The sequence below is a fragment of the Malaya genurostris genome, chromosome 2 (genome assembly GCF_030247185.1).
Source record: "Malaya genurostris strain Urasoe2022 chromosome 2, Malgen_1.1, whole genome shotgun sequence".
NCBI classification, from domain to species: Eukaryota; Metazoa; Arthropoda; class Insecta; order Diptera; family Culicidae; genus Malaya; species Malaya genurostris.
In genome coordinates this window covers 226,420,193-226,439,294 of record NC_080571.1, presented here as the reverse complement: position 1 = coordinate 226,439,294, position 19,102 = coordinate 226,420,193, and the positions used below count along the sequence as shown (strand labels likewise).

Here is a 19,102-nt window from a genome sequence, read left to right as displayed (position 1 = left end):
ACTTTCCTGGTGGCAGCTGTCCAGTTTTTTTTAACTCCTGCATGTTTTGGAACACTGTACCTTCCTTCCGAAAGTGCCGCTTGACAATTGCCCAATACCTTTCAATGGGCCGAAGATCCGGCAGTTCGGTGGGTTGATGTCCTTTTCCACGAATTGAACATTATTTTTTGACAACCACTGTAGAACGGAGTTCGCGTAGTGGGCTGAAGCCAAATCCGGCCAGAAGTGAGGAAGAGCCTTATGCTTTCTGTACAGTGGCAGCATTCTCTTCTTCAAACATTCTTCCTCGTACACCTTGGCGTTAATTGTGCCCTTCGTGAAGAAAATCGACGACCGCAAACCACAGATACAAGTTGCTTGCCAGACCAACACCTTCTGCCCAAACTTCGCCACCGTGGTGTCAGCGTCGTCCAGGTCCTGGTACACCGATTTCGTATAATATTGCGGTCCGGGCAGCGCTCGAGAGTCTTCCTTGGCGTAGGTTTCGTCGTCGATCAGAATGCATCCGTCTTTATTCTGTAGAATCCGGTTATACAGTTTTCGTGCTCTTGTTTTGGCCTAAACTTGCTGTACCAGGGACTTTTTGTACGTTTTTAGGGAGTTCCGAACTTTGATCCGTTGAATCATCCCGATGCTGGTGTTGAACTGCTTGGCCAAATCCCGCGTCGACGCCGATGGGTTTTTCCTGATGTACTCAACCACTTTTAAGTCCCAGCCGGGTTGGCTGGGACCCGTCTTCCTACCGGATCGGGGCAAATCCTTAATGGAAAGGGTCTTACCGAACTTCTCGATAATATTTTTGACACTGGTCTGGTGCACTTTCACCCGTTTTGCAATTTAGTTGTACGTGACACCACTTTCTGAGCACCAAATGTGCAGAATTTTCTTTCGCGTTTCCGGATCAATTCAACTCATCATTGAAACGATAAACCGTACCGAAACCTTGTCGCAAATGAAAGGTCTCCCCGTCACCCAGAACGCTATTGAATGGTTTTGAGATCGGATGTTTGCTTTTTGAGTTATACGAAGTTTTATGTCAAAATTTTCAGTTTTTTGACAGTATCTGTCACAATTGACCTTGAAAACATAATATATTTTCAGACTTAGATTTCGCACGGTAATACCTATCCAACAAGCCATAGATTGTTAAAATCCGTCCATTTTCAACGGAGATATCGACATTTTTGTATAAGCGACTTTTCCCTTTATTCCAGCAGTGGGAGTTTTGAGCGCTGTAAATGCTTGGGAGCAACGTAAAACACGAATTTTTATACTGTTACATACAATTGTTTCTAAGTACCAAAAAGATTGTGTACAGTATCCTTTTTCATGACAATTGGCCTCGAACCGATTTTAGCACGGTTCGTTTTTGGCAACATAATCGTTCGAATATACCATATGTAAACCAGTTGATATCAGCATTTTCGAGTTGGAAGTAATTCCATAATTATATTGATTTAAACTACTTACAGCAATAAATGCTGGAAGAACATAACATCCATATACCATTCGAATCAGTTCGTCGAGATCAGCAAATGCGTGTGTGACAAATAATTTCACTTAATTTTCTCGGAGATGGCTAAACCGTTTTCTACAAACACAGATTCATATGAAAAGTAGTATACTCCCAAACAAGGTTCCTGAATTACGTTTGGATCCGACTTCTGATTGCGGAACCACAGGATGATATATGAAACGAAATTAAAACAATGCAATTATTTTTCTCGTAGATGGCTGAACCGATCTAAGATTCAAATGAGAGGTCTTAAAATTCTATAAAATTTCTTACTTTTTAGCCAGATCCGACTTCTGGTTTAGGAGATACAGGGTGATTAGTATAAAAATGTCCATTTCACATAAATTAATCTGGTTTATCGGGTTGGCAGATTTGGATAGTCGATTACCAAATATATTTATTTCAGTTTAAGCGATATTCGTTTTTGGAGTCGTTTTTATATGTATATTTATATATATATCGTTTTTATTTATATATATCACGTTTTTATATATAAAAAACGTGATTAATCCACCTAGCAGTGAGATGATACCTTTTTTTATCAATCCGCATGTGTTTTTTGCATGAATATTCTTCGGTGTTTAAGTTTTCATTACATTATTTTAATGACCGTCGTTTTAAGCGACAATTTGAGATTGTAATCACTCATTGCTCTGTAATGTCGAAACTGCAAATACAATCGAATTTAAATCTAGAAGTGTGATAATCGATTAAACATGCCATGATATGTAAGTTTCACTTTAGAGTTTACGGTAATTTAAGGTACTTCCAGAGCCGGTATTCAGGAACCAGCATAACCCAAACCGATTCGTATGGCCGTATGACGAATAAATTACAGTTTTGAGTACAACTTTGAAGCTTAATTGGATAAAATTCATTAAATTTTGTATGTATGTATAAAACTAATTAATTTTGTATATAAGTTTAATTCAATTTGAATTTTTGTTTCTGAAATTTTATTAGGCTTTTTTTAGAAAACGATTGAGCTTTGAGAAACGATTTTATACTGGAACCGGAATTCTAAAATCGATATGGCCGAAGTCAGATAAATTCGCCTGAATAGCTGTATAGTTTACATTTGTTTCAAAATATTTGAAAATCAGTGAAGACATCTTTGAGAAATCATAGCACGAATTAAATTTTTAGGTGCCTTCTGAATCGACAACTGAATATTACTAAAACTGAAAAAAGTTAATTTTTTTTATCGACTATCCAAATCTGCTAACCCGATAAACCTGATTAATTTATGTGGAATAGACATTTTTATACTAATCACCCTGTATTCCCGAAACCGGAAGTTGGATCTGACTGAAGAGCAAGATGTTTTAAAGAATCTTGAAACTTTTCATTTGCATCTTAGATGATTCTTATCGGTTCAGCCATCTACGAGAAGAATGAGTTACACAATTTTGATTTCGTTTCACATATCATCCTGTAGTTCCGAAACCAGAGGTCGGAACCAAACATAATTCAGGAACTTTGTTTGGGAGCATACGACTTTTCGTATGAATCTGAATTTGCAGAAAAGAAATTTTCCGCGAAAATTGAGTAAAATTATTTGTCACACACGCATTTGCTGATCTCGACGAACTGATTCGAATGGTATATGGATGTTATGTTCTTCCAGCATTTATTGCTGTAAGTAGTTTAAAACAATATAATTAAAAAAAAATCTGCCATCATCTGGTTCATATATGTCATATTCGAACGATTATGTTGCCAAAAACGAGCCGTGCTAAAATCGGTCCGAGGCAAATTGTCATGAAAAAGGATGCTGTACACAGTCTTTTTGGTACTTAGAAACAATTGTATGTAACAGAATAAAAAATCGTGTTTTCCGTTGCTCCCAAGCACTTCTTTGTCGTACAGCGTTCAAAACTCGTACTGCTGGAATAGGGGGAAAAGTCGTTTACACAAAAATTTCGATATCTCCGTTAAAAATGGACGGATTTTAACAATCTATGGCTTGTTGAATAGGTATTATCGTGCGGAATCTAAGTCTGAAAACATATTCTGTTTTCAAGGTCAATTGTGACAGATACTGTCAAAAAACTGAAAATTTTGACATAAAACTTCGAATAACTCAAAAAGTAAACATCCGATCTCAAAACCATTCAATAGCGTTCTGGGTGACGGGGAGACCTTTCATTTGCGACTAGTTTGATCAAAATCGGTCCAGCCATCTCTGAGATCTCGACCTCTTAGTTGACAACACACATACGGACACACACACATACACACACACACACACAGACATTTGCTCAGTTCGTCGAGCTGAATCGATTGGTATATGTCACTCGGCCCTCCGGGCCTCGGAAAATTTTTCGAAAGTTTGAGCGAATTCTATACCTATTTTTTATACTTATAAAAAAAGGTAAAAACGTGCTTAATCCACCTAGCAGTAAGATGATACCTTTTTTTATCAATCCGCATGTGTTTTGTGCATGAATATTCTTCGGTGTTTCAGTTTTCATGACATTATTCTAATCTCCGTCGTTTTAAGCGGCAATTTGAGATTTTAATCACTAATTATTCTGTAATGTCGAAACTGCAAATCGGATCGAATTTGAATCTAAAAGTGTAACAATCGATTAAACATTCCATGATATGTCGAAGTAATTTCCACTTTAGAGTTTAGGGTGATTTAAGGTACTTCTAGAGCCGGTATTCAGGAACCAGCATAACCCAAACCGATTCGTATGTCCATATGACGAATAAATTGCAATATTTTTTAATTCAAACGATTGTCATAATTCAATATCTAAAACAAACTTTGAAAAGGCCTAAAAAAAGTTCCATTTTTCCTATAAATTTTGTAAAAATCAGCTGCATAAAGTTGCATATTTCGCTTCGGTGCAAGGTTTTAACACATGGATCAATAAGTCCCGAGACTAAAGCAGAGATGGCGCTCGTAGTAAACCAGTAATCACGTCTATCTAGAGTACAAACCTTTGCTTGAAACGGGTCAAAATTTTAAGTCGATCCGACCAGAAACAGCTGAGTTATCGAGGTTGGAGTAAAGTCGTTTTATAGTTTGTTTAAAAAATGAAAAAAAACCGAGTTTCGTGTTTTGATAAAACATTGTTTTTTAATGGGTAAAAACACCGTGCAAGCGAAACAATGGATTGAAAAATGTTATCCGGACTCTTGTCCATCAAAAGCAACGATTTGTCGGTGGTTCGCCGAGTTTAAACGTGGTCGTACTGACACAAATGACGCGGAACGCTCGGGTAGACCTGAGGAACTCGTTACACCGGAAAATGTGAGTGAAGTGACAAAAATTATAATGAAAGATCGTAAAGTGAAGCTCCGTGAGATTGCTGAGATGACACAGATATCATATGGAAGTGTATTTACTATCCTTCATGAAAAATTTAACATGAAAAAGGTTTGTTCCTAGTGAGTGCCGCGATTGCTTTCGATGGAACAAAAACAGCAACGAGTCGATGATTCAGAAAGCAGTTTATCGAAAAAAAAAACGTTGGAACCATTGTATCATCCTAAAAGGTGATTATGTTGATGAATAAAAAAAAATTTTGCAAAAAAAATGTTGTTTCCATTGTTAGTCTCGGGACTTATTGATCCATGTGTTATGATAGATGAAAAAATGGTAAAATGTTGAATAACTTTGTCAGGAAACAACAAACCTATGCACTATTCTTCAACAAAAATATGGGATTTTTTATTTTACTCAATTATTCCAAGCAAAGTATGCTTAAAAAATAACTCGAAACAAGTTATGAATACAAAACTGATTTTAGGAGGGTTGCCATGAAAACGCTTTGTATATCCGAAACGGTGCGACCTAGACTTTTGGTATATTTGACAAGGTAAATTATTTTCAATAGTTCTAAAACTTTGTAGAGGAAAAAAAATTTCTATCTCTTCAGAAAAAAAAATTTTTGTTATATTTTTTGTCAAAGTAGGCCATGATCAATTAGAGATAGAATCAAATTACGCGGTAGATATTTGTAAAAAAATTTCCTAAAAGCAATTATATGCATTAAAAGAATGGTTTGGCAGCTACTGATTTATGTCCACGTTTTTATTGATTCGAATAACTGTGCCCTGCGATCCAAATTTCCAGTCAACTGTGACAACTCAAGCTTCGTGATACAAGTCGAAATATGGTTTGCTTTGAATATTTTTCCCACACTTAATTTTCACCGTATTTTCCTAATTTCTAGAACTACTCGTTACGTGAATTGCAATTGTTCTAGATCTGAAATCATGCAATCGGTTTCCACATTTAATTAAACACCGTCGAAATTGGAATACACGTGATCTATCAATGTACTATATCTCGAAATTCTTGTAAATTCATTTACAGTTTGCTTCAAATTGAAGAAGAACTTTTGAATGAGAAAGGGTTTATTGCACTGGTAGAAGAATTTCGAACTAAGTTTTTCAATACTCCGGTACTTCATATCAATTATATTCAAAGTAGGAAAAAAAATAATTGATTTGGTTTATTTCTGACAATCAAAACATGTGTAAATCAATAACACTGTACCTTTATTCATAGCTCGAATGCCCATTCATAGTCCGTTCTCTACTGGCGTGTGTTTGTAATCCCGGTTCCATTGTTTATATACACGAGTTCGTTGACTACCGGCGAATAGCTTCCGAGTAGACACTGGCTAATGTCGCCTCAAGCTGTTTCTCATTTTTCACCTAGTCACCGAATAGTCACCCAACTTTCCTGATCGGTGAACGTAAACTTCCTGGGCTGGAAAATGAGTAAACACCTGACGGTGCATGCAAATGCAAATTCTTTTCCACCTTCGAAATCCGCACGTTCCGGGGTCAATGTTACTGTCACTTGGGAAATTATGCTGTGTTGAGCCCCTGAGATTTGAATGGCTGGAAAGACAGAAAGAAAGAGTGAGAGGAAGATAAGGAGAAAAGTTAAAGCATTTGATGATAGGCCCTTGAGAATGTCCTTCAGCATATTGGGTGAATCACGAGAATCGACTAGACGGCATAACTTCCATTTTTTTCCCTGGGATTATCTCCCCGATTGTTCAAAGGTAAACAACGAAGAACAGAACAGCGAAGAAGCAATCCATGATGGAGACTGCATCCTGACTCACGTTTTCTCGTGGTACATACAATGAATGTTTCAATGGGGCATTTTTTGGTGGGGGGCCAAGGACGTCTGAAACGGCGAACATAAGAAAGTTGATCGGAATTTCTTTCGTTTATTCACGAGTTGGGTAAAAAAAAACGGCAATTTCTTTTTGCACATGGCGCTGAGCTGCACGCTGATTGGTCGAGTGGTCTATTCCACGAGGAGTACCGACGGAAGGAAACTTTCTCCCAAAAAGGAATACTGAGAGTAGAAACGTAGCCTCACCTGCCAGCTAGCGGTTTGGTGGGAGGCAGATAGTGCTCTCGAGAATAAATCAGTTCAGTGTAAAAAAGAGATCGTTCGTAGGGGAGGCGGGAGAGCATGCGCCCTGTAACGCACACACCTCGGGAACGTTCGGAACTGACCCGATTTCATCGGTTTTCTTTACATCGCTCTTCGTTCGTTTGCCTTTGCTCTCTGTTAGGGTGGGACTCGCTCACCCGTTAAGGTGTGAAAATGTAAACAATGAGAGGAATTTCCCATTCTTCGGGGATGCTGGACGAGAGAAGGATTTTCCTTGGCATGTTTTGATTGTGGAAACCTGTGTTTTTGAGCAAGATAAGAGTAACGCGAGAGAAAAATGTTCCAATTTGGAAGGTAAACATTAGGAGCGTATGCTTTGTTGCTACAAACTGAATGGTTGTGATGATGATGATGATGATGATGATGCTGATGATGATAGTACCGATGTCTAACGCCACCGAGTGAATCTCTGTAGCGGCAGTCCTGCATAATGCTGCTGCTGCTGCTGCTACTTCTGATGATGAATAAATATGAAATTGGCGTTTCACCGAGATAAACTAGCCCTCCATGTGGAATCTGTTGGCCGTTTCTTTTCAGTGTCGTTTCGGATGCGCTGTTGAACGGTAGTGTTTTTTCGCGAGCTCGTATCTCAATCTTAGATAAAAGATCAGACTGACAGTGGATCGGGATAGTGATCATATCTGAGTGGTCTGAATCAGTGGCTTATGGCGTTTTCGTTTTTAATTTGCACTACACCGGTGCAGTGCTACACTGAGGCATGAATAAACGAACAAAAATGACGAAAACATAAACAGTAACCATTGACTACAATAAACGATTCCATTGCACAGAGCTACACCAAACTTTTGATGAGTGCTACACCAGTGGTATCGGTGCAGAAAAAGTGTAGCACTGGTGTAGTGCAATTGGTAAAAACGAACGGTTTCAGTGCAGCTTTCGCTACACCAGTGTAGTGCAATTTAAAAACGAAAACGACATTAGTTCGGATCGTACGGTTTCAAACTAAAACTAAGCTGTTTCCCATTTATCTTCTAGTGCTCTGAACTATCAAAATAACCGTGATCAATTTAATCTTCCATTCCTAGCCGGTGAGGGAATGTTAATCGTTTACACATTTCAATTGAATAAGTGTCATTTACGTGAATGATTAATTATCCTGTTTGAAAGTGATTGGTGTTAGTTGGAACGAGTGTTAATAAAAGTGTGTAATCTTGCCATCGTAAATTTCGTTCGTAAACTAGTGGCAACAGTGAGTAGTGCTTCGGTTCGATTGCATAATTTGAAACGAGACAAAGCCCAACCGGAAATACGTTGTGACTCGCGATTGAATCTGACACCTACAGGCTAATACAGTTTCGTAGCTTCGTCCCGGTGGCCCATTGCCAAGTGGTACAAACGAACGAAAGCGGAAAGCAAGTAGTGCTGACAACCAACGGTTACCACCGTTGAGGTCCTTGGCCGTCTTCTTGGCGTTCCGTTCGTAATTGATTGGACTAACCGGCGAGGATGGCCCCCGTTGGTGGTGGTGTGGGGGCCCTCCTGATGCTGCTGTGGCCCTTTGCGCTGCCAAGCGTCAACGTGCTGCTAGCAATGCATTTCCTAGGAACAATGACACAGCTAGCGGGATCGGTTGCAGCTCCTTCGTCCAACACCGGACTGGTGGCGAACGGTAAGTCTAGACATTAATTATATCTGATCGAAGGACGGACAGTGTCGCTGTCATCTGCCGGCATGCACGCGAATACCGGCTGACCACGTGTTGTCGTGTTGCCAGTCAGTTTGATTTGATTGTCGCTTTAGATGTTCTAAGGCTGGAGCTCTGGAAAAGGGCAACCATTGTACGGTTTCTTTCCATGGAAAAAATATTATTGAAGCACCAAGTGATGAGATAACATTTTTCCGATGACTGATCAACGTACTGTTAACTAAAAAATTGTGTATTAAGTAGGGTAAATTCGGGTGAGATGCCACGTCGATTTCGAGATTTCGAATATAAATTCGATAAAATCGTATCTCCTCACGCAAAATAAATATTCGCAATAGAATGTAATAGCTGCTCTTTTCTTGAGCTTGAACTTTGAGCGTACCACCCCTGGTTGCTACTCAATTACTGATCGGGACTAGTTAAAATTGTACAGAGAATTCCTAGTTTGAGTTTGCTGAATAGCCAGAAGTCACACTGAGCTAAATCAGGCGAGTACGGTGGATGCGGAAAGATATTGGTTGAAAAAAAAATCCCGAAGAATCAATGAGTGATGTTGGAACAAATCGTGTTTTCACTTTTCTTAGGCCCAACTAATCTTTCAAAATGGTTTCCACTAATCCTTCCGATATTCCAACGATCCCAGTAAGGTCTCTGACTTTTAATCGTCGATTTTCGAGCACCAATTCCTTGATTATATTGACGTGTTTATCATCAGCCGTCCTGGACGTGATTCGTCGTCAACGCGTTCTCGACCTTCTTTGTACAACTTGTACCAATCAAAAATACTTGCTCGCGACATACAATTGTCACTGAAGGCCTTTTGCAACATTCTGAGCGCTTAGGCATCAGAAATTCGATTCCGCTCACAAAAGTTAATGGAACTTCTTTGTTGAATAATTTCACTCATTGTGAAAATCGCCGACTACATTTTTAACACTCCAGAAAGACAGACGTATACTAAACACTAATGTATATTTTGACGTGACACTTGGCACAGATGTCACTGACAGTCATACCAAACTAAAGACTGTCCCAGAAAGTATGGACGTACTTTGATTTCGCTGTAAATAATTCACAAGTGTTAGATATTCAAATTTTACTCGATATACTGATAATATCAGACTACAACAACAGAATTTTTTTTCTCAACATTTGCTACTTAGCCATCGTAGACTAGCTGGCGCACCTTCTTGCGAACGTTCCTCGTTAAATTTCGTACAGACTTCTTAGCGACAAGTTTTGACATTTTTTTCCAATCTTTTTCGAACTGTTGAATGGTTTCGGCTGCCGAGACATGTTTCCTAAGATTTTGAAGAAGTTGTGGGCAATTTGGTGGATTCATGTCTTTTGGGACGAAATAACATTTTTGGTAGTATACCATTCTACCGTTGATTTCGAGTAGTGGCAAGAAGCAAGATCTGGCCAGAAGACAACAGGATCCTTGTGGCTTCGAATCATGGGTAGAAGTCGTTTTTGTAAACATTCCTTGATGTATATCTCGCTGTTCATTGAAGCAGTGGTGATGAAGTGTTTCGAAATCTTACCGCAGCTACAAATTGCTTGCCAGACCATAGCTTTCTTACCAAATTTTTCGACTTCAATCGATGTCTCGGACTGGTTTAACACTTGCCCTTCTCGCACCGTATAATATTGTGGTCCCGGCAAGGATTTGCAATCGAGTTTCACGTAGGTTTCGTCGTCCATGATAATGCAGTTCAAATTCCCAGCAAGAATCGTATTGTACAGCTTTCGAACCCTCGGCCTGATCGATGCTTCTTGTTTCGGACGCCTTCAGTATACGTTTATCCAACTGAGGGTTAGCAGGACCTTTTTTTCGACCCGTTTTCGGTTTATCCTCAAAGGTGTTATCCTTACCGAACTTCTTGATTGCATTTCGCACGGCTTTTTCACTTACCCCTTCCATTTTTGCTATCTTTCTCAGTGACAGACCGCGTTCTGTGCACCATTTGTACACAATTTTTCGACGTTGTTCTGCTGAAAGTCCACGCATTTCGAAACAAACTAATGAAAACGAATAAACAACTGCACGAGTGGTTAGAGAAAAGTGTAAACAACAGGACGCAGCCATGAAAATTGACAGATTCTGAACCAGCGATAGATCGACTAAGAAATCGGAAGGGATGTTAGTTCGAGTACAACATTTTTTGTTACTAGTGGCCGTATATACTACTCCGCATTCCACAAGTGTCACGGGAGCAGGATATTTGTTAGTATAAATTTCAGTAATGGTAGTATTTATGCGCGACTTAATAGTTCCGGATTCAAGTTGCTCGGATGCACTACAAAACTCACAGGCTTCCCGAGTAAACGTTTCAACAATATTCGAAACTGATGTCTCGGGAAGTTTTTGTTCATAGTTCTTATTTGTGAAAACTTAAGGAAAATTTGAAATACTATCGCGTAATGAATAAAAACATCCCTAACCTACTACAAAATAAACTGGTGACAAAACAGTTTATTCATTGTAGTGACATAGTTTATACATTATACCAACACATTTTAAATCACCAAACAAAGGTCAACAGGTTTCACGCGCGTCCTGATTTTTTATTATTTCCACACAAAAAATTGTTGATTAGGTTATATTGGTTGATCTGGGCAGCCGGCTACCGAGAAAAAATTATTAATTTATCAAACAATCAAGTATTCTCCTACTAATAATCTCCGCCTCCTACTATTTAATGTACCGATCTATGTTATCTCTGTTATTTACTTTGTAATATGAACGGATTTTCGCTATAGTTAACTTTTATCATTCAATTCCAAATTTTGAGTGACAAGCAAAAACATACATGGAAAAAGAGAAAAATATCAAATAAAACTTTTCTCAGAAGCTAGCCGGAAGTTGATAGTATATTGTCGAAAAATGATGAGAAAATATTTTTTAGAAAAACTGTTTGTTGAATTTTGAACTGGTGAAACGTTGAAAAAATCCGCTGTGCGTTTATATGAAAACATTTCAAATCAACCGCAAAAGGACCCCAGCCAGTAGCTTGAAGAGTTTTCGAATCTTGCCCAACAACAGATAAAAATGATGAACTGCAAGAGTACTGTGCTCAGTGCGGTAAAACTTCATTTTAATCGAATATTATTAGATGAAAATGAAATTTATGGCCTTTGCCTTTGAGCATATCCCTTCTTATTCATTTTACTTTTGTTGCCGAAGCTCATCCAAGTCAGTCGATAAAACAAAACCGCTTACGTTCGGGACAGAAGAAACCAAGTACAGTATTGTGTAGTGAACAATAGAACGAACTCGAAATGAGTGAACCAAACGAACAAAAGCTCCGCCGACACGAAAAAATACAATTGTTGTTGACTTCAGGCAGTGCAAAATTCGACCTTCGATACGAGAACTTGAAGGTTTGCTTAAGGAGCAAATGCATCTTGACATTAAACGTGTGCATTTACTTCAATGCAATAAGACAAATAATGTTGTTTACATCCAGTTTTATAAAGAGTTGGATGCAATTCAATTCGCAAAAGACAATAATAATGTGCATTATGTGGAGCACGAGAACATTAAGCACAACATTCCAGTATATATGGAAGATAGTGCTATAGAAGTGCGTGTGCATGATCTTCCCTCAAGCGTCATCGATCCTTATATTCGCAAAACTATGTCCCAATACGGAGAGATTCTCTCTATCGAAAAAGAAAAGTGAAAGAATTTTTTCCCCGGTATTCTAAATGGGGTACGTTTATTACGCACACACTTGAAGAAGGCTATACCATCTTATGTTATTGTCGGTCAAGATACAAAAATTCCGTGCAAATCACTTGTTACCTATGACAATCAAATGGCCACATGTCAATATTGCCAAATAGCTGTTCACTACGGCAAGCCATGTGATAAACTGGACAAGGAGACAACCACATCAAAGGACAACGGTGCTTCCTTCACACCAACCCCAAGCAACCCCAGTACACCTGTGACAGCCACCAACAACAATGAAGCATCCCCTTCAACGAATCCATCAGCATTCTTTATAGAACAAAGTAGACCAGATACAGTTACCGGCAATTGCAACCAATGTACAACAAGGTGCATCTACAACAACTAGCAAAGAAAAGAAGACGGAAATTGACAACAATACCACCGATGCGGCAATTGATGACGAGACGAACAAAGTGCCCCTCAATCCTCGCAGGAGGGAAATGGAAGCTCCTCTCCCCCTAGAAAAAGGGTGACAACGAGATCCAACTCAAAAAAAATTATTTAAAAAATCGGCTCAATCGGCCACGTAAAGCTTGTATGCAAATAGGCCTGAATTAAAAATAAACTGTATCTGTCACTTGAAGTTTGGCTTGCTCCGTTTGTAGTGCCAAGTCGTCTACCTGTTTCATTTTCTTCACTGTGGGTAGTGAGCAAGTGCGAATGAGTAGGCATAAACATCAACTCGATAACCAAAACTCTCTCCGATCATAATAATAAATATAGGGTGGCGGTTCTCATTTGAGTTTTCAATTATCACCAGAGAATTGAAATCGATAATTTTGAATGTTTAAAATTTATTTAGATGTGTTTCGAAATATCAACAATGAAAACTGAAAAAGGGAACAATTAGTTCATGTTTATTTTGTAATTGATATATCAGTTATCATGACTGGTTCACTTTTCATCCATTATCTTGAACCAATTCGATTGTTCACGAGAACCTCACTTGAAGACCAGTCTCTCATTGAATTGTAAGAGATATTTTGTTACTTCAAGAGATGAAATGATGATGGTTAAAGTGAGCTTCGGTAGAAAGAGAAACGGTGCGATAGCGAAGGTTGTGTGCTACAATGTGAAGTTTACTGCAGTAGAGTGATCGTCAGTGTGTGCACACATTCGATTTCAATTGAATTGAATGAAGTTTCACAGCACTGACTGTGCTATTCAACATCTCTTTAAAAAGACTTCATTTCGATATTTGGCGATATCCTAAATTTAGGAACTCCTACCTGGATCTTTGATCCATTTGTAAATTTGGAAAAGTCTGATATAAACCCGATCAACACATCGTATCTAAATTATTTCTCTTTTTGATACTTGTTACAAAATTTTGATATTTTACCTACTAACGAGACCAGACTTATAGCAGCACTTGCTACGAAAACACCTTTTTGTTATAAACTTGTTACGGCCTGTTGATCGGGAATTTACTAGACGAGTTAAAATGAAGATTTTTGTGTGATTCAGAAGTTCTATCCTAGCCTATGAAATATTATTCTAAAAGTGATCATTGCGTTCTTTTCTTCGCGGTAGAATATGCCGTTTTCAATTGACTTGGAACCAGATGTTAATAAAATAAAACACACTGCTTGACCTTCGGATATTTTTGATTTTTTCTTCAATTATTTCAAAAATATCCTAGCTGTATCTCGAATACGGTGAAAGTTTTTGGTACGTTTGTGTTAATTATTGAATATTTGTCAATTATTATTTGTTCAACCAAACGCCTCGCAGTTGATCATGGTTTGAAGTGATTGATAGTATTTAGATAAAAACTAACTAAAAAGATAATTCAAAATTAACACGAATCTCAACCTATAAATCGGTATTATCATGTTTTCAAAGTTATTCATCGTCTGCGACACGTGTGGTAAAGAACCGATCTAAATTACTTATGGGGAGCTAAATTTTTGCATGAATCAATAAATATTAGTTATTAGGAATTAGTTGCAGAAAACTTATTATATGAGAGTGTTAGCTTTTTTAATCTTTGTCTTGTATAAAAAATCTTTAGAATAGCTCTTATGCAATTAGAAAAACTTGTAATAGCTGCACTTTTCCAATAATGAAAAAAATATTATTATTAACTATTTACTCTCGATCATGTTCCGGAGGTCAGAACATTTTTGGCGCTGTTTTTTGTATTTATTTATTTTTCTCGGTGCTGTGTTAATTCTTACAAATCCATGATGGCACCTAACTACTTTAAGCACTGCAATAAAATATTGTTAATAATTTGATAAAATAATGTAAAATACATAAAAATGTTGCTTTTCTTCTTTTTCTCTTCAGTTTACGAATCATGAATTGATTTGGGAGAAAACACCATGAAGTAAAAGTTAATTCATGATAAATCTCCTCGACCATGTACATGGAAAATTTATTTTTTCTTTGCTCAACGATCAACAATAAATGATAATCTTTTTGTATAACACTATCAAAAAATCATTAAATAATATAATAAAATCTAGAAAGCTCCCTACCTCCAACGTTTTCTATAAGTGCGGTGTCTCAGCCTGAGCTGTGGCTTCTCATCCGAGTTTGCATTTTTATTCAATTATGTAGTAGAATCCTTCAACTTTTCATAACAATAAGTTAAGCTCCAATTCAGTGAATAGTTTTAAAGCAATATCAATTTTTAGAAACCTGTTTTAATCCACTTAGTGGTGTAATGACGCCTTTCTCATATTATACATAACTTTTCCTTTGAACCTATAAGTTTGTGAAAATCGATTTGGCCATCTTGAAGAAAAGTGAGTTGATCCTTTTTGTAGTTTTTGATCAAAAATTTCAATACTACAAAATGGAACAGTTTTGAACCTAGTTAATCCTAGACTTACTATCTCATGCTCTATTTCAATTAAACTAATTATTAAACGAAATCTAACAAACGAAGCGAACTTACGTTTCGGTGACTTTTGCATTTTATTTGACTTAGCTAAACAGCATAAATCAGCAGCATAAAACATGTATTATTATTAATATTATTGTTATAATTGATATAACTACACCACTGGCACTGCATTACTGAACTACCGGCTGTAAAAATTTCATCTACTTCGCGAAGCTTGAAATCCGGAAATATGTTTATTTTTTCAAATAAATTTCTATTCATTGACATTCTTTTATTCTTTCGGTCGCACTTATCATAAAATAGTTAAAACTTTTATCAACCGCATAACCGTATTTTACCAATATCACACACCAGTAGCAGACATCCGATGCCGTTTCGTTTTCTTTATAGCATGTCCGGAATAGAACAAAACACACATCGTTCGTGTTGTGTTTTTTTCTTCTACATTGCACGTACCGGTGTTGTACATATTATCATTCTATTCGGCGGCTTGAAAGCTTTGACACTCATCGCCCTGTAACTGCGGAACAGGAAAGTGGATCCGGATGAATTTTCACTGTAGCTTTCGATACAATGTGAGCTTCAATTTGAACTAAGATTTGTTAAAATCGGTTCAAACATTTCTGAGAAATCGAAGCGAGTTCGATTTTTGGAGTTTTTCTTCACTACTTTCGGTGCTTCCGGAACAGGAAAAGGGGGGACCACCCGGGTAGATGTAAATAGCAAACAAAGATCAAAATAAAAAAAAAATAACAAATTTTACCATCATATCTTGTCTTGGCGTTTCTGTGCTATCATAGCGATAATTGATATTTTCTTGATATTTCATCTAGAGAATCAAGAAATTGTACAATATCTGTTTAGCATCTAAATTAGTTATTATATCTTATTTCGTTGATGATGTGTTATTCCAATTTTATTAAGTACTATTGATCCAGTAGTTCTATCTTCAAATAAAAGAGAGAGAAATTTTTGTTTTATTATTTATTTCTGAATGCTAGAATATAAAATAACTGAAAAAATTCTTCTTCTCTAAATATTTGGTTTTTGGTTTGATATTACAATGACCGAGTTTTTTATATTTTGTTGACATTTTCCCACGAAGTCTTTGTTATGTATTTTAAGTATTATCTCAAACAAAATAATGCTAATTTCTACCATTGAGATGTTCGGTTTTACTTTTTTTTATAAATATTAAAAATAGGTATAGAATTCGCTCAAACTTTCGAAAAATTTTCCGAGGCCCGGAGGGCCGAGTGTCATATACCAATCGATTCAGCTTGACGAACTGAGCAAATGTCCGTGTGTGTGTATGTTTGTGTGTCTGTATGTGTGCACGTTGTTCTAAATTTTCATTCATTATAAAAATCGCCACACGAAAATTTTTCAACTTCTTTGTATAGACGCCAAACAAAAACTAATCGTACGATATGCGTCAAAATTTGCCAGAATGTGTATAAAAGTGTTGCCAACGTTGAGAGAATAAAAATTTACCGATTGGACAAGCGCGGAAATTTTAAAATGAAAATTCCGGTTCTTTTTTGATCATAAGGAATTTTGGTTAAATACCAACATGCAGACAGATATTTTCTCAGCTCGTCGAGCTGAATCAAATGGTATATGACATTCGGCCTCAGGGACTTAGTGGAAAAGTCAGTTTGCATGGCATGCAATCGCTAGGCTTCTTTATAGGAAGGCAAAACCAATACATTTTCTATTAAAGTAGCCTAACGTTCCTGAAATAACCGAGATGTTGATTCCCAAAATTTCCTAAAAGCTCGTTTGATGAGATGAAACATGATACGCCAAATACATCCTTCACGTTCAGCCCTACTAGAACGGCTTTCTCACTCTCCAACACCAAAAACTGCCGTTCAGAGCCATAATCATCTGCCGAAATTAGCATTGTCCCCATCAAAGCTATCATCCTCCATGGCACCTTTCCGTTCTGGTGTCACTTCCGGAACGAGACAGTAGTCCATTTCATCTTATCGCACTTAATTTTTATTGGCCATTAAAACTCGCTTTTCTCAATTTATACGTGTCACGTTCATTGGCGATAATGACAAGCGATTAAAAATATATATTTTCAAAAAATAATTTGTCATTTTCTGCACCGGGGAGGGAAATTTATTTCTCTTCTCTACGAGACCGACCGCATTCAGCGGCATTCAGTAGCGGCACCGCAAAAAAACATACGCCAGGCATTTCATGTACGCGTGGTCGGAGCTTTTTCTGGTAGCGAAGCTGCCAACAGAACGCAAAGGAAAGTGAAAAATAAAAAAAACTGGATTGGGTGCACGTGTAAAGAGATGGGAATTTTCGGTGGAATTCCTGTGACTTAATTTTGGGGTTCATGGAAAACGAGCCGATCACTGTATCGTTAATTGTTCACGGAAATAATTACCACCCTGTTAATGTGGTTGATTCCGTTTTACGTTTATTTTCATCATTTGGAAGTTGTGTACCTGCAAAAATATGACACGATTTTCGACGATCCCAAGCTAACCGACGGACGCAGAGATTATCTTAAATCACTAACGGTACGGTTCACTGCGAATCGAAGTTAAATCCGGATAATTTTCCATTCAATAAATTCGCTCATGCCATTTGGCTTGCTTTATCTGTGCACGATACGACATCGAGGGGAAACACAATTCGAACACGCATAGCGGAAGGATTACCGAAACCGTGAAATTCGTGCCACCGTTAGTGACTCCGTCAGCCAAACCCCCAGCAGACAGACATGGCGTGTCTGGGACGGAAAAAGGGATCCACTTTCCTCATTTGCATTCGACCTTTCTTAGAAAACATTCGATTAACACTCAGTTCGGTGTGATGTATACGTGCTTTAGTCTGCGGAGAAAATTAAATTATGTTGAATATTTTACAAATTTCTATCCAATTTTTCAATCTTACAAGTGTCGGAACATGTCGACTTCGAAAAATTACATTTGCTGTCTTCGGATAGCGCCTGCGAGAATGCATGTGACACCGCGATGATGACTTCGGAATAGATCAGTGTAATATTCTAGCGTAGTCATTATTGTCATGTGCAGAAGAGTTTAAGCAATTTTATATAAAACAATATAAAATCCGAAAATAATTATTTCATTTTTATTTGGTTTAGTTCAGATCCTTTTTAGGGGTATAAGTTTATTCTCCAACTTTTTGTTCCCGCCCTAAAAGTAATTCTACGGAAGGCCAGCAAAATACTGCTCTGCTCCCTGACAGCGATATTCTCAGCGCGAAAGTTTGATTATTTTTATGGAAACCTTTTTTTTTGAAATTTGAAGACAGATTATAGTCCGCGGAAACGTTTCTACACTGATTGACAAACTCGAAATACGACAATGATGCGTTGTTAGCCGACCGCCATCTGCTCGCAGATAAAAACAAAATTTTTGTACACAGATAAAAATATTTTGTGAATTTTATAATGCACATATTTGGAACAAGAAAAAGAATTCAATATTACTTTATAGTTCTTTATATTTCGACATACTTTAGATGCAAAACTAAATGACCTTTTAAACCTACAGTTTTGTTCATAGATAAAAAAGCATTATAATTTAGTTTTACGTTGCGAATAGTTTTCAATAGAATTTTCGATTCAAATGAAGTCTATTACATAGTACTATTGATTTACATGTGGTATTAATTGCATTATTTTTTCTGTGTATAGTGCAGCGCCGCATTTACGTATTAAGAGCTGAGGCCAGTAGTGCGCGTAAAACCACGTGGCTCGCTCTGTGTATTACATTTCTCTCCATTCTCTCTCGCATATGTACAAAATGACTCTCGATGGGCTGGGTGACCAGAAAAATTTCGATATTTTTGGTTACAAGTTTGCATAAAATGTGTTTGCATCCTATGAAGCTTGTTTGGCAGCC

General features: G+C 37.4%; 1 protein-coding gene across 1 annotated transcript in view; it reads left to right on the top strand.

Moving 5' to 3' along the window:
• The first annotated feature begins 7,449 nt into the window (after positions 1–7,449).
• The window catches only part of LOC131427848 (lachesin-like), a 230,169-nt gene continuing 218,516 nt past the window's right edge, over positions 7,450–19,102 (top strand). The window contains exons 1-2 of the mRNA XM_058591392.1: positions 7,450–7,513; positions 7,947–8,580. Of these exons, the coding sequence (XP_058447375.1) occupies positions 8,418–8,580 (163 nt within the window). The 5' untranslated portion in view covers positions 7,450–7,513; positions 7,947–8,417. The remainder of the gene's footprint in view (positions 7,514–7,946; positions 8,581–19,102) is intronic.